The 24,282-nt window shown below is 41.5% G+C and overlaps 1 protein-coding gene across 4 annotated transcripts in view; it reads right to left on the bottom strand.

The window, feature by feature from the left end:
• Positions 1 to 459: 459 nt before the first annotated feature.
• SLMAP (sarcolemma associated protein) overlaps positions 460 to 24,282 on the bottom strand; it is a 114,283-nt gene continuing 90,460 nt past the window's right edge. For 2 of the 4 annotated variants that reach the window (XM_083156248.1, XM_083156250.1), the window contains 9 exons: positions 23,761 to 23,820; positions 21,823 to 21,948; positions 21,046 to 21,120; positions 16,075 to 16,395; positions 15,463 to 15,580; positions 13,023 to 13,194; positions 11,980 to 12,114; positions 7,324 to 7,413; positions 460 to 5,353 (listed from right to left, as the gene is read on the bottom strand). In XM_083156248.1, the coding sequence (XP_083012374.1) occupies positions 7,330 to 7,413; positions 11,980 to 12,114; positions 13,023 to 13,194; positions 15,463 to 15,580; positions 16,075 to 16,395; positions 21,046 to 21,120; positions 21,823 to 21,948; positions 23,761 to 23,820 (1,091 nt within the window). In that variant the 3' untranslated portion in view covers positions 460 to 5,353; positions 7,324 to 7,329. The remainder of the gene's footprint in view (positions 5,354 to 7,323; positions 7,414 to 11,979; positions 12,115 to 13,022; positions 13,195 to 15,462; positions 15,581 to 16,074; positions 16,396 to 21,045; positions 21,121 to 21,822; positions 21,949 to 23,760; positions 23,821 to 24,282) is intronic. The other 2 variants (XM_083156247.1, XM_083156249.1) reach the window with 1 other exon arrangement.

Genomic DNA, 24,282 nt, shown 5'->3' with positions numbered 1-24,282 from the left:
TGAATACGGACAGGGCGAGCGGTGACAGCGAGCAGGCAGCACTGCTCACTGTCAACACACGCCCCCGGCATTGAATACACCCCAATATGTTTTGCTATGTAATATATATATACATGCAGTGTCTCAATTTAAAAAAAAAAAAGAGAGAAAAAGATAAGCTTGTGAAAAGGGTCCGTGTTGCCTCTGCCTGTTTAATATACAAACTTTTTTTAGCCGTTGTGTTTAATAGGTTAATAAATTAAATTTAAAAAAAACCCTCTACCAATCCAAATCAATCTGGTTAAACTGAATATTAACTATTAATAATAATAACTGTTCTATAAACTATTAGAAGCACATTTCAAAAAGTTATGTGAGCGCACACCAACACTGCTTAATTGATATTATATAATAGCATGAAGATTAGAAGAACGGAAACAAAAATCAAAACCACATTCCAAAAATAAAATACCACAAATATTCCAGAGTAAAGTTATTTATTAAATCATGCACATCACAATTGTTAGTGCAAATAGTTTAATCTGTGCTCCAGAGATTCTATGGAACCTTTTATATCTTTACAAAATAGATTTAAAACAATTATTTACTTAAAAAAATGTAATTCTGAAGTTTAGCATCTCAGAACAATATATGCAATAACCTATATACAAGAGGTACCATGTACCACTGGCATAGGAGTGTTGTGGTCGGCGTGGCTTGCAGTGGTGGACAGTCAATGAGAAGGCATGTTATGTGTGCGCTAAACAAACTCTCACAACGAGGAACGGAAGATACAGAACTTCTTGGACGTCACCCTATATATTCCTATACAAATCCTATACATGTGCCGGTGTCTCCCACATCCAGTAATACAGTACACGTTTGATCTGAAGGCAACATTCTATCGGATGTCACATTTGCAGTCGTGGTTCTGGAGACACTAAAGCGGTTTTAGACCCACAAGAGATCTAGCAAACATGAACATATAGAAGCTTATTCAATTCCACAAAGCAGATGGGAATCATGGGCTGTAACCTTAGCAAATAGATACTGGCTTTTTATAGTCTATTTACACTAAACTCATTAACGCTAAGTAGTTGCTATGTGTTACAGCGCACACGTGCGACTTGCACTTGGATATTGCATAAGTGTGATGGAGTGGACCGTGTTTGTGCATGGTGTTAATGAGGCACCATGCAGCCAACAGTGGAAACCACCAATGGTGCAATTAAATATACTAATCGTTTCCAGAAAGCAAAAAATTATTTCATCCATTCTGGATTTTTCTTCAAAATATATCCACCAAAGCAGCTCTCACCATGTGGAACCCACTTGCCAGAGCGTGGTAGACCTAATGGATTAAAACGAAGGCCATAAATCATTTCATTTTGCTATAATACTGGGGCTATGTACACAATGCACTATGGATGCGTAACCATATTTATAAAGACGAGATGTAGTGAGACGTGGTATAAAAATACGCAGGGAAATTTCGGGGGTTCGGGACTCTATAAAAGGCTTGGAAACAGTTTGGATTAGAGAACTTGGTGTAATTATCTGGGGAACGTGACATCACCCGGTGAGATCTCCAGGGGGATCTGTGGAACAAGACATCACCTGGGCATAAAAACAGGGGATCTCATTACATCGTGTGGCAAAATCACCAAGGGATCAGTGGAACATGAGCCACGTGGTCATATTACAAGGGGATCTGTGGAACACGACATCATCTGTTCATATCAACAGGGAATCTCATGACAACATGTGGCCAAATAACCAAAGGATCTGGTGAACACAAATCATGTGGTCACATCATCAGGGGGATCTGTGGTACTTGACATCATCTGGTCATATCACCATGGGATCGCATGACATCATTGGGGTCATATAATCAGGACATCTGTGGATTGTGACATCATCTGGTCATATCACCATGAGATATCATGACATCATTGAATCATATAACCAGGACATCTGTGGAACATGACATCTTTTCACTAAAGGATCTCTTGGTCATATAGCACCAGACTATATTGGTGTGATTCTGTAATGCAGCAACTGTCAAATTATGAAAATATCACGTTTTAAGATTATCCACCAATGTATCTGCTCCATTATTCTAAATGAGTTACTTGAACCTGATGTTCTACCACCAGTTTCAGTTGATAGATTGTAGACCAGGACCACATCGGCAAGTTATTGATCAAGGGAAATTACACACATTAAAAACACATTTTAAGAAAGCATTTTATATTGTTTGTTGTATAGAAATGTGAATGATTTTACATGTAGATTGACTGAAGCTTCTGCACATACCGATTGGCTCATGATCAAACCAGTCCTAGGTCATGTTAGTTGATGAAATATAACCCTGGCTTCTCAAACACACAGATATAATCTATAATAGTGGTTCTAAATAAATGCCTGATAGACAGGACAGTGCTCAGTGTTCAAACTGCAGTCACAGGAAAGTAGTGGAAGTAGTGTTATTACCCCCCCCCCCTCCCCAACATTACTAAAACACCCTGATCAAACTTCTAATATCTGTATCAAATCTGATTGGTGGAGGCTTACAGTGCAGGGAGTGAGGAACCACTAGGGACAGAGTGTTGTAACTGCTAACGTAGTGCCCAAGAACTTTGAAATCAGAATACTTCCATTGGATAATGTCCAATCAGCAGAGTCCTGTAAATACTAACTAAATGTAAAACCCATAATACCGGAATTCAGTTATAAAACGTCAGCTGTTCCTATAAAACACCAATGAATAACTCCAGATAAAAATGATAGAAAGGGCCTCAAACAAAATGACATAACAGTTTCTACAAGCTCTTGAACCAGATCGCGTGTGCGCCCTAAATCTGCGCTGGGAATTTCAATCCACATTTTCTACAGTTATATTTACTGAATATATGAGGAGTCGTTACACTAAAGTGCAGAATATAAGCAGCAAATAAAACCGCTTTTAAATCACAAATAAAATACTGCAAAGTAACAGCTTTCCTGCACATATGTGACCTGCAATGTCATTTACCAATAAATAACAGTGACAGTCCAATAGTGAGCCCTGCAATAGATTAATTTAGTTATGGAAATCCATGTTATTATATAGGAATTATTTGGAAATTGTTACTTTTGCAGCATATATATGTTAAAAGTACACATTACATTTGTTTTAAAAAAGGCCAACTGTCTGTTTGAGAATCCAGAAAACCTTTAGGAAGAGAGTTTAAATGTGAGACGCAATAGCGGAGATTAGTATCTGTTCAAAGTTACAAATACATTACCGAGAGATTGCAGATTCAGGATTGGAAAATTGGGGATATGTTTAATTTCCCCAGCTTTGCGCTGATCATCGATGGACACCGATCGGATCGAGAAGATGGTCAGATCGGGGAAATGGCTTCCTGATAAATGGGGCCTTAACTTACTCAACTTAATACAACCTGCTTTGAATAGGAAGAAGTGATTGGACTGTCCATTTCCTGTCAAAATTTTTTTTTTTAAACATTTGATTGTTTTTCGGAACAGCTAACAGTCCTAGGGAAGACCAAGTGCAAAGGCCCCTAATCCACTACAGTGAGGCATCGCATGCTGTACCTCGTAGGCGATACCCAGCCTTCTCACAAGGTGGCAGGAATGCATACGAAACATAGTATGTGGCCATTTGCATATGATGTATCGTATTGCTTTCCTTTTCTTAACTGCGGGACCCCATGGATCCTTAGTTTGGCAGCAATTATCTCTGGCTCCGGTGGAGCACATGCGATTTGTGCCCTTTTCATCTGATTTATCGTCCCAATGCCTTGGAATAGGATGAAAAGGGCCCAATTCAGACTAGTGGATGGGGATCACAAAAAAGGTCTATGCACATACCTTCAAAACCCTTTTCTAATACTCTGTTGTAGTTGGTTGATCAATTAAAACTTAAATATGGATCCGTATTTGAAAGGGATCGTCAACACCCATCCTTTTAGAATCCATACCCCCCCTCCAAAAAATGACATCAACATCGTCAACCAGTAATCTACTTTTACACAGAGACAATTGCGGCTAATTTTGTAATTCACCATGTAAGCATATATTATAAACACATGTTACAGTCCTAGGATTTATACATCATTGGCGACTAGTGCTAGAACATAACATGTATTTGGCAATCCCCATTAGGTCAACCAGCATGTATATTGTTCCCATTCAGACAGGAAACCCCTTTGTAGCAGTGTAATTATGAAACCAGCGATCACAATCTCTCCTTGTAAAACAGCCCACTCGTGCCTTTATCTCTACGTATGCCTGCTGTGTACGCCCTTATTAATCCTGATCGCAGGAGAATGTGACTGCAATGAGAACACTGTATACGGCAAACACGCACGTAGCAGCTTTGTGTTACTACAATCTTCACACATATCTTTATATCATAGGGTAGCATAGACTGCTCCTGATAAATAGGGATTCATTGAGCAGCCTGCCTCCTGTGGGAATCCCCTGTGAACCCATCTGCTGAGAAACCGCGTCTCCTCCTGGTGTGAGGACAGGCAGGTTCCGTTGCCGGCACAGGATTTCTTCAGCGAAACACTTTCAATTTGCAACAAGAGATGTATTACTTTCAGACAAATGAAAACGCATGAGGTCATCATTGTGCGACTGCTATATAGAACTGGGACATGACGATAGAATACGGATACACACAGAGTCTAAACTGGAGCGCGGATGGGAAGCGCTATAACTAATGTCCCAGCATTTGGACGCTGATTGGGATGGAAGCGAGGGGTTTCCTATTTGACAGGAGCGTGTGCCGGACCGCTCTGTGACAATTGAGGATAGCAGGCAAATGATATCAGCCGCTTACTGCTATACTTGGATGAATGTGTTTCTTATGGCAAAAAGTATATATAAAGTCTTTTTTTTTTTTTAACAATAAGATTCAAGAAGAAAAAAAAAAACGGCCACAAACCCAAAGCATCATAAATAATTTGGTACCAAGGGGCCTGCTTGAGGCCCTAACAGTATTTCCAATACCACCAAAACTAGACTTGAAAATTACATGAACAGTTGCAAGCAAGGTTCTTTCCTACGGTAGAATAAAGTCGTGTGTTTATTCCCCTGCTGGACAATTACATATATTACAGTTTAAAGCAATTTCCCTACTGCTGTTCTCTTTCAGAGATCTGTGGGTTTTAAGAGGTAAAAAGGAAGAGTAAGGATCAGATTTGTTTGTCTTCTCCAAACATGAGCGGTGTCAGCGTCAACGGAGAACAGTACATGGCTTCAAACAGCAGTCTCACGGCGTGCCTCTGCTGAGGCCGGGGTACAGCATTACCGCAGTCACTGCAACCAATGCCGCCATCACAGTCATCCAAGGCCACTGTCTCTGTGGACGAAGCATCACACAAGAAGGTGTTATTAGCGTGCAGTAATGGAAGTTAGGCTGGAATAATTCATGTTAACATTAAGGGCAGTCATAAACATTGAGAACCAGACCATATACAAATGCCTCCAGGCAGACTGCAATAAGCTTATCCAGAAGCTAATCCCCAAAACATAACTATTGTGGAAGATACGTTCTGTGAGTAGCTGTATTATCCCAAAATAATAACGAACACACTAGACTTCTTTTTTATTTACGATAATAGGAGTAAGGATCAGAGTTATGAAAAAAAAAAAGATAGAGCTGAAACTGAAGGCAATGGCGCCTTTATTTATAAACAAATCAATGTAGCGTTTTGGTATACGAATGGAAGATAGACTGTAAACTGAAAGTCAATAGGTCGACACCAAGTGGTCAACAAACAACAGGTCTACATAGTCCAAAGGTCCACAGTTCAATAGTCATCAGATTTAGGTTGAAAGGGTCAAAATGTCAACATGAAAAAGAAAATTATGATTTTTTTTTTAAATATTTCGGGTTAAACTGCCAAAAGAGGCAGCCGTTAGGGTTAAGCATTAGTGGGTGGGTTAAGTTTAGGGTAAACAAACAGTGTCAACCTTTTTTATGTTGACCTTTTCAACACCTGACATAAGTTAATGTTGACCGTGTAACTACCAACACTTTAGACCTGTGGTGGTCAAACCGGTCCTCAAGATCTACCAATGGTCCATGATTCCCAATGCCCCTAGCTGATGCACAGCTGTAGTCATTACCAACTGTCACATTCCCCAGATCACCTGGCTGATGCACAGCTGTAGTCCTTACCAAGTGTCACATTTTCATATGTGCTGCATTCATTCCTACTATAGATTCACAGGTGGTCTGAGATCCATAAACTGTTGGTAGATCTTGAGGACAGGTTTGTCCTATCCCCGTGCTTAAACCGTGTTGACCATCTGGTGTCAACCAACTATCTATACACAGTTAATACTTTAATCCGCACCCAAACTCTACATGAAATAGAAAATGACATGACTAAACTGAGTCTATGTATCCAAAACAAAATCTATAGTTACATCATTCCTGCTCAGAAGGAAAATTTCTTAAGACATGTTCTACAAATATAGATGGGGCAGATGTATTACGCCTGGAGAGGAGATAAAAGTGAAGGTGATAACGCAGCAGCCAATCAACTCATAACTGTCAGTCCGCAGCTGTCAGTTAGACGCAGACTGGCTGGCGCATTATCATCTTTAATTTCACCTCTCTCCAGGCTTGATACACCCCCCCCCCCCATTACCGAACGAGCTCAGCCATATTACCATGTTACTGTCTATACAGTCCTCCAATGCACACATTTATCAGCAAACGTTTATTGCAACTTCTCCACAACGCCAGACACAACCCTTTAATGCAGAAACAGGCTAACTTCGAGCAAAGGATATGAAGATGAAGCGCTGAGAAAGGCAGTCGGCTCATGATTTGCAAAAAAGTCAAGGGGAACAGATTTCTGGATTGCCTACAAAGACGATCTATTCACCAAACACATTCTTACAAGGACAGAGCACTGACTCCCGGGCATCTCTACCAGTGATAGGAACGCTGCGGTCAATGCTCTGCAAGCTTGCAGAACCGTTCGTTGATCATCATCCCCAGTAGCGGGAACCAACGTACACAAAACTTTTTGAATTTAGATAACTCAGCTAAGCTGTCAGCGAGCACTTGTACCCTTCTGAACGCTCCTCTTCCCGATGTGCTGGGCACCTGCAGACACTTAGACAATAATAAAACAGTTATTGAAGGGGAGGTCAGTGTTCAGCAAACGAAGAGGAAGTGACAGACAGATGTTAAATGATTAGTAGGTCCTGGTTACTCTTGCTGTGGACAGCTTGTCCTGTTATCTGATCATGCATTGGGTTACAAGGATGGGACATGTAGGTGGATAGTGAAGGACAGACAAGAGCAGTGTGTACCTTTCTCTACCACAATAGGCCGTAACACCAATACAGGAAAGCCACGAGTACGCCGAAGAATACGGCTGGGACGGGAAGTAACGAGGAAGGCTGAAGAAGGGAAGGGATATTAGAAATCACTCAGATGTTTCAAATTAGGATAAATCTAGAGAATGTGATTTTGTTGGTAATTGGACAACTAAGCATTGAACTGCCACCTGCAACTCACAAACCCAATTTCAGAACATCCAACACAATATATTTCATAAGTAACACGATGTATGGAAAAGTGTTTAGCTAAAAACAATGACAGTAAACACTGTTCTCTTACTGCACCGGGGGAAGGGGATTAAATAATAATAAAGTATACAGGTGCTGTAAAAGCTACGGTATATCCAACACTCACAGGACCATCGGATCGAAAACACATACGATGGGACACTTTACAGACAATATATCGGCCCATAAAGGTCATAATCTAATGAAATCGGGCAAAATCGATCTAGTGCTGGGGTAGCCAACCCTAGTCCTCAAGAGCTACCAACAGTGCATGTTTTGCAGGTCTCCTCACAGAATCACAAGTGAGCTAATTAGCTCCATCTGTGGATCTTTTAAAATGTGTCAGTGATTAATGAGTGCAGCTGTGCAGCAGCTAGGTTGTCTGGAAAATGTGAACTGTTGGTAGCTCTCGAGGGCTAGGGTTGGCTACCACTGATCTAGTGTATGGGGACCTTTAGACTGCAGTTGTTTTTTTTTTTTTTTTTAAGTTTCTAAACTGCTTCCCTTTATATCCCTTAAGTGTTTAACCCATAAAGCCCCAGCTGATAGATAATCGGATTGAGAGGAAAGGACAACCCGATATTCCTGTATAATCAAAGACCAGATCAGAAGGGAAGGCGTCCAGCACAGACCAATGCAGAAGAACAGGATTTAGCCTAAGTACAGAAACTCTGCTTATTCCGACATTGGGACAGTGGGACATACCGTGCCTCCACTAAGGGTAACTGCTCTTTGAAATCAATGACCTGGAACGTCCTGAACAGTTACCCCTCCCAAAACCCCATGCAGCACTAGCCAGGAGGCAAGCATCACCCGGATGAAGCAGTCACATTCCCCAAAACAGGAATATCTGCTCTAAAGTGTGCCTGCCATAATACAAATGTAATAATCTCAGAGTGGAGTAAGGAGGAATGTGGGGCAAGATTAGCAATACCAGTGTAGTGGTCCAATCAGGAACCATCTATTATTTCTAAAGCACATTAGAGCTCAGATGGCATTCTGGAGGCTGCTATCAGATGTTCCTCATTAAACTATCTTGGAAACCAATTTGGACTTCCTATGATCACACGTAGATCATAGTTTGACAGACCATACTGTAATAGGTTCTTCAAGAGGTGCATACACATTTACCTTTTGGAATAGATCGCATGGCATCTACGTCAAAATGCATGGTGCGCAATGCACCGTGTGTGGCCACCTTTAAAACAATTACATTTGAACTACACTGTTTCGCTTATGGATCCCTGTGTTTATTACCCTAAGTACCAATCCCACATACAAGCAGGAGATAGGTGGAATAGTGATGGAGACATATGCGCCAGTATTCACACCTTACATAGAAACTAAGGGGGGTATTCAGTCCCAGGTCATGACTGTCGGTACGTCTTGACAGCCGTGACCATGGCAAGACAATTCATGGCCATTATCGGTAAAATGGGTCAGACAGCTTTTAAAGTCAGCCCGTTCTGTCAATCTGCCTCTTCAATGCTGTTGGGAAAGACCGCATTGAATAAGCGCCCGCCGCTAATTGCCCTGACGGAAATAGCGGCAGGGACGAAGACTTTGACGGCAGATGAGAACCACTTGGCACTTCTAGTTTGCCCGTTATGACCTATCGCTGTGATGCCCCCCTGTGACAGAACATGTTACTTTGTCATTTATATTGTGTTAGATGTTTGTGGTTGATTGACTTCTATAATCACAGAATCATCAATTGATTTTATCTGTAATCTATGAGAAAGGTTAATCTTCGATATCAAACATACTATACAACACAAATGGTGCCTCAGCTCACATTTAATACCAAACCCCTACACAGCCAGTTACCACTGGTGTATCAACAATGAGCGCAGGGTGTTTGGGGCACTCAATGAATTTACCTACGTAATCATCGGAACAATATACACACAGTATGTTCTAAACCATAACCAAACATAAGACATTGTTGTAAGTAAACTTTATAGGTCAAGATGTGAGGCTCCCCAATACTGAAATGTGCATTAAATACACTTAAATATACATCACAAACACAAAATGCTTAATTATTTGTTTTTAAATATGTAGTCCTCTCTGTGAGGGAAGTGCAGCAACTGAGGACTGGTGTGGTACCGCCCATACGATGCATAAATGGTGAATCCCATAGGGGAAGGCAGGGTGATTGAGATAGAGGCCATCTTTCCAAACTGCTGGGATGCTATTGGGTGAAACAGCTTTGGCGAGGGATCCGTGAGCCACACTCCAGACTTAAGTGCTGTAGCTGTGCACGGTGAGGTTTATGTTAGAGTGAGTATATTCTGTACAGTGATCTCTATAACCAGATGCACCGGAACACGTGACTTCCCATGCATCGCACACCAAGGCCAGATCATTTTAAGTAACGTGCACGTCACAGACTAACACAAGCCAAACATCCTAATGTACAGTAACTTCGTTCTCTTGACAATAACAGTATACACCCTGCTGTACAATATAGCTGTCATGGTTCTTTATAGCAGCAAGCAATACTAGGTAGGAGTTTTTCTGCCAGTGTACTTTATGAATGAGAATGGAGTTTGACTGTTACAGTAACCATAAAACTGCTAACGAAAGAAAAATGGTGGTTAACGCATTGGGGAAAAAACGGGCAACTCAAAATATTCGATATTGATACTTATTTTCCTAAATAAAAATGCAGATAAACTTTGTTACAGTGATTATTAAACATAAAAAAAGCTATGTACTCTGGGACACAAACCATTACAACGATACCGAAATGAGAATTTCATAAGCAGCTCTGATAAAATAATATTGGATTTTTTTTAGTCATATTAAAACCTTTTAACATAATCCACTAGGGAACTAGAACAATGTGGTAAAGAGGTGTTGGATGGAACTCAAACTTTAAGAAACGAGTTTACTTAGACCAATCTGCTCTCCCGCTATATTCCCGTCAGGAAGACCTCAATTATTTCACTAACAATGAATGAAAGAAAGCGTAATCTGAAGAAATCCAAGCAATGTAGAGACCAAGCCTTTTAGCATTCCCAAATCAGAAAGAAAAAGGAGTCTGGAGAGACTAAATGAACGAATGGAAAACGCTTTCTGGAATGCAAATGCTCACTATGACTTAACAATTAGGGCTTCAGAAGGCATGGTATTAAAGACGGTCCTTGGATGACAATTCTCTAGGATTGGAAAGCAACTGGTATTCAAGGAAACGGATAAACCAGACTAAGTTCCTACAGAACACACATGAAATTAATTCAGACATGCTTGTAATATCTACGTCTGGTTGACTCCACCTGCATAAAGCAAGCATTCTGATGGATGAACAATATTACTACGAAGAATAAAAACTCCACCCTCCCTGCAATAAACACTGAAAATTACTAATACCGAACCAACGATTTTGACAATTTAAGAGGGGTAGTTTGCAGACTTCTTGTTCCCTGCCTGATCATTTATCTAAGATACTGCAGTAGCATTGTCGGAATAGGTGCTTTTCGGACTGCCCTTAAATGTTGAACACTCTAAACTCAGACATTTATTGAACTCCTGTATTGACCGACATCCCTGAAAGAGACATTAATAAATGACTGCTCCACACCAGAGAGGAATAGTGTCCTAGTGCCATATCAAGGAGGCCCTGCTGAGGATGCCCTTCTTTAACCAGTAACAAGAGACCCAACAGTGACAGGGAACAACCTGAAGAACTGGTTGTTCAGACACTGAAAACACAGTGCCAAATGCATGTGTGGCAAACTGAACCAAAATCAGATTGAGAACTGGTATCGTTTCTCAATCCCAGGATAATTACCAGTGGCAAATATACTGGATAGCAGTTCTTAGAAGTCCTAAGGTTGGCTTCATTTTAGCAAACATTAGAATGGACCTTTGATAACGAATATAAGAGATTAATTACTGAATTGTTTTACTGGATTCCTTATGCTCATAAAAGGGCCACTTCACTAGAGTCTCCGAAACTGAAGCTAATAAAGCAAATCTGAAACAAGTAACTGTGCATCGTCTATCGATTTTAACACCATATATTTTCCTGTATCAGTGCTTTGAACCACAGACTTCAACGATTCCACCGGTAAGGATTCAGCATGAAAATATTCAGAAATAAAACAGACTTGGGGCACTTCTAAATAAATACAGATTTTTCAAGTAATATAGAGTGAAGGAGTTGGGGCTTTATAGTCTTAATGTTCCCAAGATCCATCCAGCACCTCTATCATTGCTCCAATGTCTCCCAATGGATGTGTGTGTGATATTCAGCAGTACTGAAGTTCCTTGTATGATACAGGAGACCACAATTACTGCAGCCTGATAGGAGGCGATTTGCGGTGCGGCAGGGAATGTGCTCGCTAACGACGATATATAGGAGCATCTCTTACTGGCAGAGGGAACACTTACATTATTGCCCTTCTCTTGCAGCAGCTTTAGCTTGTCTTTACATTGCTTGAGCTCGTCAACAATCGTTTGCTTTTCTTGTTCCGTTTTGTCAAACGTCACTTTTAGCTCAGATAACTTAATTTGAGTGTTTTCATACTAAAAAGACAAAAACAATGAAAAAGAAACCGAATGATAAACCCAACAGTCATCCGTTACTGGAATGATTACATTGCTATTTTTAATCTTATTTAGATTTAAAAATTCTCACCTCCACAACAGTTCGTAACAAGCACAGAATTAGGTAACAGATTTATTCTGCGCACAATTTAAAATGAAACACTGCGTTCCCGATTCCTACTATGCCTAACAATCAACAGGGGTATTCATTGTGTGCTGATATCGGCACTTTTTCAACAAGACTAGGTCACTTTTGCATCTGACCGATTCAATCTATCCGATTGTCGGAAAACACGTGGATCGGCCAATGTTTTTGTGTCCAAAAGACCACAGGTTTGACAATTTAGCAGTCGTTTTAGACAATACAGATTCGACTTTAAACTAAGTCGAATCTGCTAGGGTGAAAATTGTGACAGAAAATTCTGTAATATTAAACAGCAGACTATGAGGGGGAAAAAAATAAAAAAATTTTAATGGATTTTGCTGTTACATGGTGATTCTACAAATGATGTTGTGCAATAACCATAAGCTTCCTCCATAATTTAGTTAAGAATTCACATAAATGGTCACCATTTATGTGAATTCTCAACTAAAATTATGGAGGAAGCTTATGGTTATTGCACAACCTCATTTGTAGAATCACCATTTAACAGCAAAACCAATTTATTTGCCAGAGAGCCTTATTCAAATAGTTTTGGTAATCTATAGGGCAGAGAAAAGGGTAGTAGGCTTAGGCCGGGTAGACACTAGAGCGATCTGGGTCTGTCTAAATAAGAACAGCTTGTGAAGTTTCAGCCCAACTATGGGCCATGTCCATCCCAAAAAATTAAGAAATTAAATAGTATAACAATGTAAGGACACAACACACAGAAACCTGTCCAACCTACCTCTTGCTGAACGCTGTGTACACGTTTCTCTGCCTCTCTGAGCTGAGTTTTCAAGTTATCTGTTTCCCGATGACTCTGCTCTTTCAAGCAACCCACCTGGTTTTCAAGTTCTTTCCGTGTCCTTTCCAGGACACTGAGGTCACTTGTGAGGTCCAGAGACTGTTTCTGTGAGCTGAAGTGTACATAGGAAGCAAACACACGCGCATTAATGCGACAAGAACATACAATTGTAGATTTTAACCAGGTTTCTTTTTATATTGAAAAGAAACAATGAAATGTCAAAAGTTGCCTCCTTCTAAGTAAATATTCTGCTTGTGATAATTAGGTACAGAATACTTGTGACCATCCTGAGTATAACAGAATAGCAATCTCAAGGCTTGATTCAGACAATACATCTGTACAGGCATACCCTGAGGAACTACTGTATGTTCTGTCATGGTCTTCTCTGCTATTTTTAAGATAGTATGCAAGGCAATGTATGAATAATCAGTAGTGCTGAGTGTTCCGACTTCTGCATCAACCCAGTTGCAGGTATTATTGCACGCTCACGTTCCTGGCTGTGGTAGTTGCTGCCTTTGGGCTACATAGGAGATAAAGAGATCTCACGCATTTCCTGTGAGTAGTCTGAGATTGAGATACAGCGCATCAGTACTAGGCTAAAAAGGCGGAGAAGGAGGAGCATAATGACCATATCCTTCATCTACCACTCAAACCCCTTTCACACCGCACCGGACACAACCAACCTAGCATTTCCACCCACTGTATAATGGGCAGCCCATGTTTACTGTGAAATCATTGAACCTGGTTCAGTCCCGGGATCAAAATCCCAGGTCTGGCCAAACATTGGGATATGAAAGAGGTATGAGTGACCAACATCATGTCATGAATTCATAATCTAGAACCAGGGAAGTTTAAGTGATAACTATATACCATGTACAGTAAGACCAGATAAATAAATCAAATATTCCTATGAAGAAAAACATAACACTGCACTTGGTTCATAATGCAACAAACACAGAACTAAACCACCAACAATACAGCTAATGACTTGGTGGTATTTCTGCAAAGAGATAAAAATCCCAGTGTCTGCGCTTTTGTCTGTATAGAGTGCAATATGGCTGAGTCACCGTTCCACACAATTTTTAATAAATGATTATTTAATGATTTGTAAAAAATCTCATTTATAAAACATATAAAAAAATACAATAAATAATTTTCACACAATATAAAATATTATTGAATATTAGAGTGAAAAAGCTCACATTGGAGCAAAACTAGTTAGAGGATCCTGGCACCCGTGGAGAGAAGTTACTTTTTCCTGTGAAGTCCACCATTGTTGTCCCATATGCTTGTACTCACTGCCAATTCCGCCAGAGACATCGATTACACAGGCGGCCACTACACGGACACCGAGTTCCAGCTTTGTTGTTACCATCAACTGTGCAGCGGGTGAGAGACGCAGCACAGTACGCCCCACGGACACACCGCACTAGCCGGAGGTGAGACCACCCACTGCTGCGGGTGAGAGACGCAGCAGTACCGGACTGACATCACACTGCTGGTTTTCAGGTGGTTCTCTTACCTGGCAATTCATCTTGCATTCACCGCAAATTAGCAGGTAGCAGCACTGGGGGCAGTGAACACTTCACGGAATCGTCCCTCAGTCTCCCTGCTTCTTTCCATCTTGCTACAAAATATTTACTGGAGTCCGTGAGTACCACATATGTGGAAATATTATCCCTGCTAAATAACCAAATACGCTTGGAGACCGAGTAGTTTATTGGCAACCTGGTGAACAATCTATATTCCGTATTCACATATGGAATTTGAATAATTCCCGGGGACATTCATTTTTATCTTATATAATTTTTATGCATATATATTTCGTATTATTTATTTCTATATATATTTTTGATCTTTTTTATTTATTTTCATTAATTATGTTATAGCTTGCATATAAACCAACAGAAATAGGTGGCCACCTAAATTATATGAGCATTGTCCATTTATCCATCTAATATTCAATAATATTTTATATTGTGTGAAAATTATTTGTTGTATTTTTTTATATGTTTTATAAATGAGATTTTTTTACAAATCATTAAATAATCATTTATTAAAAATTGTGTGGAACGGTGACTCAGCCATATTGCACTCTATACAGACAAAAGCGCAGACACTGGGGTTTTTATCTCTCTTTGCTGTTCTATAGAAGGTAAACTCACATCTGTGTGGGGTAGTTTCCTTCTAACTAGGTGTGATCGCACAGTTACACCACCCCGTCTGCAGCTGAAATCATACCAGGGAGTTTCTATTTTTATTATTTATAAAAAAAAAAAAAAAATTCATATATTCACATTAAATGATACACAGCGCCTAAAATAGGAGGGTAACCTCAAGGAAGTTTTGGTGGTATTTCTGCATTGTGCCCTGCCCTCACCTGCAAAGCTCATGCTCCGTCCTCTGGCTCTTCTCACTCAGCACTGCATTCTCCTTCTGTAGAGATAGGCACTCCGCCTCCAGAGAAGTGACCGTCTGCTTCAGCTCCTCCAGTTCCGCTGAGGATGACAGAACACATAACAGGCAACTGTATTATATCTAATAAAACAAGCTCCCTATATTTATGTACCGGGGTCTAAAGTCATTGGTGTAGATGGGTCAATATGGCAGGGAGGTGTTATCCGCACACCACTCCCCCCACTTTCCCATGCATTACTATGGCGGCGTGTGCGGTATAACATATTGGCGATACTATATATGTAAGATGCCGATTTATGCAGCAATGTGTGACGTTCTGACATCGGCAGATAGCTATCGATTTCCTTTTGGTGGTGGGGGGGGTTTTGACGGACGGAGACATTAGCATTAGGGTGTGCGCTAGCAGGGATGACCTGGGGGGGGCCAGGGGGAGTTGATAATACATCTCCCCCATTATTCTATGAATGTTAAGAAGAAATGAGAAGAACTGGAGTACAAGGAGTACAATGAGTTATTTAAAGTTACCCCCAGCTTTTTATGTAACTATCCAAATATCAACAGAGACTTCACCAACCTTGCAGCCGGGCTGACTCGCTCCTCTGTTGGCTCTCCTGATCCTTGCACTGGGCCTGGAAACTGGCTTGCAGACTGATAATTTCCTTCTCGTTGTTAGAGGCGGTTTTCCGCCAGTGTTCCAGCTCGAATCGCACCTCTTGCAGCTCTCCCTGAAGCTCTGCTATCTCGTTGTCTCTTTCTGTGGCCATCTGTTCCGAGACGTGTTTCAGGATAGCGATCTCCTCCTGGGCATTCATCAGCTCTTCCCGGGTGCTGGAAATGTCATTCTCCTTCTGTTCCCGCAGGAATTCAATCTCTTCCTGTAACCTGTGCAGTTCAGCTGAATAAAGAAGCAATGGCCACATTGTAATATCAGGTGTGCAGTCTACTGGACCCTAGTATAGAATGGCAACTGTCAAAGAGGTTGTGCTAAGAGTCAATGGAGCAGATGTAGTAAGCCTTAGAAAGATAACGCGAGGGTGATAAAGTGGGATAAACTTCCAGCCAATCAGCTGCTAACTGCCAATAATTTTAACACAGCCTATAACATGACCGTTAGGTGCGGATTGCCTGGACGTTTATCACTCTTTAGGGGTATTCAATCCTGGATTCCGACTCTCGGGAACATTCCGACAGTTGGAATCTGGGCCATTTTTCGTGCCTTCGGACAGGAACTTGACAGTCGGTATTCAATGTACCAACTGTCGAAAAGTCCGTAAATGGACACAGATTGTCGGAAAATGCCTTCAATGCCGTCAATGGAGGCAGTAATGAATAGGCGTTGGCCGCTATTTTTGCTGGTGGAAATACCAGACAGCAGTGAATACCCCCTTTATAAAAACTGCAAAGAATGATACTCGGCGCTGCTGATTGGCACTAATAAATAATATCTGATGAGTGAATAAATTTGCGGACACACTGCTTAAATTTGTATCAATTTTTATAAAGATATAAAAAGGGGAAAAACAGTTAAGGCCCATACACACTTGAAGATTTTCATTTCAAAAGACTTTGCCAAAATCTTTGATAGCTATATCTTTCACCAAAGTAGTGCGTACACACTGAGCTATTTTCCCCAAAGAGCAAGAGATTTTCAGGAGGCGAAAGACTTTGCTGAAAATCTTTCATTATAAATGGTCTGGGTTTGAATTCCAAGGGTTCCATACAGTGGCGGATTCAGGGGGGGGGCACCCGGGCACGTGCCCCCCCTGTCATTTCATTTTGTAGCTGAGGACCAGGGCTTTCCAACGAGCCCAGCCCTGTGTCTCTAGCCCCCTGGGAACCAGAGATATCATCTGGCAAAGCTGTAACGTTTTTTCCCCATAGCATAATATGGGACCCGTCAATTCCGACCCCCACCCGGTTCCGACGACTGCCAGTTCCCCCCCTGGCATCACAGAAGCTTGTGGTTGATTTCATTCAATTCCAAATCGCTGGGCCTTCAATATGATACCAGGCTGGTCCATATCGGTCAATCGGTTCCAGAGATATTACGTGTAAACTAATTTTTTTATTTTTGAAATGTAATTTCATGGCTGTTCATGTTCTTTGATGGCAGATTACTCTGGAACCAAACGTTTCAGTTTCACTGAAAAAAATCATTCAAAGCCTACTCAAAAGTTCTTCAATATGATACTTGTCTCATGTAAATAGATCAGTTGGTTCCGAAGATATAGCCGGTTAAATAAGATAACTGGTTAAAGGGGGGGAGGGGTGGTTTTCTCTCCCCCTCACACAAGAAAATGCAGGGATTAGGCTGGTGTAAAAGGGGCCAACCTGGGAATGCATTTTCTGGTGTGAAAGGGGTATAATTTCAAATAGCCTGGACCTGCAGTGCTCTGAATACAGCCAGGCTCTGCCACTGTCAGTGGCTATCACTTCTGCCTGGCAGCTGTCCGCCATTTACCGCGAGCATGTATTCCCCTTGGCAATGAGCATGTAATCCCACATGGCAATGAGCATGGAACCTCTGGCAATGAGCATGAAACCCTTGGCAATGAGCATGTAGATAAGCAGCACTTATGTAGCATAATTTTTAATAGGCATTATGGTGTTTGACATAATACATAATGGATATAATGGAGTGTAACTTAACGTGTAATGGACATTATGGTGTAAATGTTTAATGCGCGCCTTTGGTGGACAATGTTCCTGTTTAAGAAACGTATTGTGAATTTTGGCTTAATCTGTGTGGCATTATGTGAATTCTGGCTCAATCCGTGTGGCATTATGTGAATTTTGGCTCAATCCGTGTGGCATTATGTGAATTTTGTCACAATCCGTGTGGCATTATGTGAATTTTGGCCCAATACGTGTGGCATTATGTGCATTTTGTCTCAATTTGTGTGGCATCATGTGAATTTTGGCTCAATCCGTGTGGCATTATGTGAATTTTGGCTCAATTCGTGTGGCATTATGTTTATTTTGGCTCAATCCATTTGGCATTATGTGAATTTTGGCTCAATCCGTGTGTTATTATGTAAATTTTGGCTCAATCCGTGTGGCATTATGTGAATTTTGACACAATACATGTGGCACTATTTGGATTTTGGCTCAATCCATGTGGCATTATGTGAATTTTGGCTCAATCTGTGTGGCTTGATGTGAACTTTGACACAATCCATGTGGCATTATTTGAATTTTGGCTCAATCCGTGTGGCATTATGTGAATTTTGGCTCATTCCATTTGGCATCATGTGTAAGGGGCAAATATAATGGGGTCTAGTATTTTGTTGCATAATGTGTAGAAGTTGTATATGGTGTTGACAAGCCCCCTGTTGAGTGGCCACACCACATTTTCCGGAGCGTGCCTTCGGCGCGCGCAAAACTACATCCTTCACTTTTGTCACCATGGTGGGCCTGCGTACTTTAAATGCCAGGGCCTATTTTTAATCCCATTCCCACCCTCTCTCTGCCACTCTCTTAGCATGTACACTGGCACCACTAACACCGCCCCCCCACCTAAACCCTCTTTTATCATGGTGCCCCCCCCCTGTCATTTTATCCTGGATCCGCCCCTGGTTCCATATATACAGTACATTGGTGGCAGTGGGCATATAAATATATAAACATTGGTGGGCAGTGTTGATACTAATTTATGATTTATGCATTGCTGGCACAGACCAGCAATGTATACGTTACTGCCAACACTGCCCATCAATGTTTATATATTTATATGCCCACTGCCACAAATGTATATTTATTTAAATGCAACGCCCCCCCATGTGCCCCTGGAGTGACTCGGCGGCCGTCACCACATCCCCCTCCAGCCCCTTCCCTCCCTCGGTGAGTTGTGGCCGCATAGTTCCCCTGTGGAGCAAAGCGGGTAAGCGCCAAAGCGCCCTCCCTCCCGCCTGGGGCGCCCCGTGCCCTACACTATCCATAGCCGTCCCCAGCAGATAGCGACGCACACAGCTGCCCACCAATGTTTATATTTTATATGCCCACTGCTACCAATGTATTCATTTAAATGCACCAACAATATATTATAATATATTATAATATAAATATATATATATATATATATATATATATATATATATATATATATACACACACACAAAACGTACGAGGTCACTCACAAGATTTGTAATGCTGCACGGCGGCAGACTTGCAATAAAACAGACAATTGACACAAGGCTGTGTTTCGTAACCACTCGTGTGCTGGAAACTTTTTCAAGACCGTCTTGAAAAAGTTTCCAGCACACGAGTGGTTACGAAAAGCGTTGACGTCAGCAAAAGCTCAGTGTGAGGTCTCCTGTCTGTTTGCCTAAGTTGGACCACGCTAGATGCTATCAACTGTCACCCGTCGTGGAAGTGCTGCCGGCTCACCAGGCCCCTCAGCACGGACACCACGCACCGCTTACCTACATTGTCTCCTGCACTGGAAGCGCCGTCGGCATACAAGACCATTCAGCGCGGACACCGTGCATAACCAATCTACACCCATCTCCTGCATTGGAAGTGCTGCCGGCGTACAACTCCCGCCAGCACGGACACCGTGCAAAACTTGTGTTACCATCACGGGCTAACTTCCATAACCGGCGCAGCTATAATCAAGTACCGGCTTTTCAACATCATAAGCCGCTCTGGCTGCCTATTAACCGGCGCTCCGTGAGGATTGGACAATACACCTATTAGGTGAGCATATTACCAACAAACACAAACTGTTTTTTGCTCCCCAAGAAACGTCCTCCAGATAACCTATGCGTGCTTGGTCCCTTATTGCCCATCTAAATCACTTGCGTTTTCATTACACGCTAAAGGGATTGGCTTGTATTCTATTATAGTGGCTACTATATACCTACCTTTAAAAAACGTATATATTGGCACGAACTGTCCACTTTATACATCAGCAGAACACATAATATTCTGCATAACACTGGAGACCTCTCATTCAGGATTGTTACTACATTTTAATTGTATCTTAATGTGTTGATACCAATTGTTACTTATATGTGTATGTGACTGTCTAACTGTTTTTCCCCTTTTTATATCTTTATAAAAATTGATACAAATTTAAGCAGTGTGTCCGCAAATTTATTCACTCAGCAGATATTATTTATTAGTGCCAATCAGCAGCGCCGAGTATCATTCTTTGCAGTTTTTGTCTTTTCTAATGAGCTCGGGTGATCTCATTTAATACTGGCAGCAGCTAATTGTGTATTTTTTCATTATTATCTGTATACATATATTCCTTTAATTAAACTAACCATCACTATTGATTGAGCGCCAGGATTTTTTGTTTTCTGGGGAGGAGTTATTAACTCCATCCTAGTAACAAGAATAACCTCCTGTTTTTTTACCCCCTTTATAAACCCTTGAGTTTATCTATTTTTAAGGCTTAATACATCTGCCCCAATAAATGAATGAATTTCTTAACATCATCATGAAATCGCACGTGATCCTAGACCTGTTTCTCAGCACCGAACACGTGATCCTAGACCCGCTGATTACTTGGATCAAGTATTGCAGTTATACTGTTTGATACCTTGGAGCTGTTGAATCTGCTTGGTGGACTCCTCAGTCTGTTTCCTACTGGACTTCCGCTCCTCTTCTAGAAGTGCTGCAAATAGAGAGACATATAAACACATAAACCTCAGTTAGACGGAGAGCATAGTGTGTTCTGTTCTAAGAACTAAGGCTACAAAAGGGTTTAAATTGCCAAAAGCGGGGAGGAGGAACCTTCGGCCCTACAGCTGTTGTTTAACTAAACATCCCAGCATGCTCTGCAACAGTTTTAGCATGGCCAAATAGCAAAACTGTAGCAGAGCATGCTGGGATGTGAAGTTCAACAACAGCTCGAGGTTCCTCATCCCTAGAATAAAGGATAAAAAAAGGGGCAGACTAGATGGGCCAAGTGGTTCTTATCTGAAGTCTATGTTTCTGTAGGGGACACTGGGCTCTGTGGTGAGAATTTTTGTTACTACACCATAATTATTATGGCCCCAAGTAGCTACAACTATTTAGTTTGCTTCTACACTAATTTGATACACAAGGCTAAAGAAGCAAAATAAATTTGCTGTTAATATGCGCACTCAGGTCAAAACCAAGGTTGCCCATTGATGTTGCAGAAATCCACATAGCTGTATGTAATGGGTCTCCTTGATCTAACTGTAGGCTGTCAACCCAATGCATCTTACACATCAGGTCAGAGAACAGACAATAGTTCTGGCTAAATACCACACAACCAGGCTAACATAGTGGAAAACAAGCCAAATCACCAGCATTGCTCATAGGACTATAGTGGCTGATGAATAGACCTCACCTTGAAGTTCTAAGCATTTCTGTCTGCTGGACTTTGCTAGATCCTGGGCCTCAGCCAACTCTTTGCCCAGCTGCTGGATCTCCTGCTTTGCATCATTAGAACCAGACTGAACGTGGTGCAGCTCATCTGGAACACAAGAGGGAGACATAGCTCTCAATTAGGTTATTCACTCACAATATCAAAGATCAGACTACAAGGGGATACAAGGATGTATGAAAAAATATATACCATATTATAGGAGGGTACCAGGTTTTTTTTATAGAATACAGGATGTAAATATGTGAGCTTTAGATGCACCCCACATATGTACATGTGGACACCAGATGGGTTTGGGCCAGTATGGGGTAATAGGGCACAATGTACCCTCTCCGTACTTTCCATAGCACAGAGATATTACATGCAGCTGCAGCCAGTAGTCCCCACCCTAACTCTGGGTTCCAAATCTATGGGCAATGAAATACACTGGGTTATGTTTGGACCTCCAAGAGAACACTCTAGCCTGGGGCTTGACAGACAAGTGCATTGGTCAATTGACAATGAAGCTTTAAGGTCCATTCACACTGGATGTTTTTGCGTGTATGGATAACTATTATAGGGGAAAATCGCTGGGCTGCAAAAACGCTCAGTACAATTTTCCCGGGGGTGGACGGCTTTCCATAGCGGGACACTACGGAAAGCCGTCCACTCCGCCGCTCATTTGCAGATGAGAGACCGGGGCAGCGGTGATGTGGGAGAGCGCATCACTGCTGCTCATCTGGAAGTCCACCAGAGTGTATGGGACTTCAGACAGATTTACTAATCCACTGTCCAGTTGGTCTGTGGTTGAAGAAAAAACTTGGAAAGACAGAAATAAATTTGGCCAATTATCACCTCATTGCCACAATTATTGGATATAGCAGGATTCTCTTATGGCAAGTTAGGACAGGAATTTTAGTTATATATACTGCGTCTCTCCTCATGTGACAGTATATCTTCAATAAGAAATATTCTCACCAATAGTGGATGTTATACAGCAAGTTCCCTAAACAGAGAAAGCCTATAGTAATGACGTACTACTGTATGGAGCAAATGCTTACAATCTGCAGTCCATTTTTGCTTGACCTGCCTGGAGAATTCTAAAAGCTCATATTAAATTCAGGAGTGCCATCTTTCTCCTTCTCAGAACTTGGGTAAACAGTAAATCCCCAGCTTCAAACACATTGTGAAAGCTCACATTTACCTCCTCAGAAAGGAATGGTTGCCATGGAAATGGGAGATCACAAGAAAGATAATCACTCAAAGGCTCCAAAATGAAGGTGGCCGTACTCTACTGCAATGTACCGCAGCAGTGTATGGCCACCCAACCCCCTGAGCTATCCGGGACCTTCCCGGGCAGCAAGTCTGACCTCAGACTCAGGGTCGATGCGCACGGGACCGTGCATCAGACCTGAGGGGGGCGTCAAACACATCTGATTTGGGCTGATATCTTGGGATCAGATGAAAACTTAATGACTTTCTGATCTCTACTTGCGCTGATCTTTCATGAAGTTTTTGGGAAAAATCCTTTCACCGTCTGACAGAAAAAAGGTAAAATTTTAACCCTTTGAGTGCCCACATCTGTGAGAGGTGTGCAAAATATTTGTGTCAACATGTCTGTGAGAGAGGTGCAAAGTACCAGCTAAAAATACCAGCGTCGCTCACATTTGTTATATATAAACTTAAATAAAAAATGTTATGTAAAAAAGATTGTATTTCCTATATAAGGGAAACATTACAGGGTCATTATGATGAATAAAAAGGTTTGCTTGGTAATTGTCACACCAATTTTGACAAATTCACTTGGCACTTAAAGGGTTAATAAGGGCTTTGGTCCCAAACACCAACACCACAGTGTTGCTTATGGGCGTGTGCATGCCAGCATCTATGGGAAACATACATTAGAGGAAACTGAAACCTCACCTTTCAGTATAGTGACTTTGTTAAGTGATTCATTCAGCTCTTGTTCATCCATTTGGCCGTCTGTGGAAGATACAAAGATTACACAAAAATATGGATTTTTTGGGACTCATGTCCTTTTGTCATAACCCACTAGGTCCTCAAGTACCCCCAACAGTGCACGTTTTCCAGGTCACCCAGCAGGTGCACAGATTGTTCAGGCACATTTTAAAAGATCCACAGGTGGAGCTAATTATGTCACTTGTGATACTGTGCGGAGACCTGGAAAATGTGTACTGTTGGGGGTACTTGAGGACCAGGGTTGTGAACCACTATACTAGGGAACAACGTAACAATGGGGTATAGAGATGCTGGTAGGAGCAGTGCAAAGTGACTAATACAGCCTCAGGGCAAGAGAACTAAAAATGACATTAGAAGGGAGAAAACCAAAATATAAAAATGTTCTGAATAGAAGAACATGTCAAACTAAACCAGAGTGGAGGGCTGATGCCCAATATCCACCAATGGGCTATGGGAAAAGGCTTA

This window comes from Crinia signifera, chromosome 8, assembly GCF_055691185.1.
Source record: "Crinia signifera chromosome 8, ASM5569118v1, whole genome shotgun sequence".
NCBI lineage: Eukaryota > Metazoa > Chordata > Amphibia > Anura > Myobatrachidae > Crinia > Crinia signifera.
Note: the sequence above shows the minus strand (reverse complement) of the source record. Positions and strands in the feature narration are given on the sequence as shown.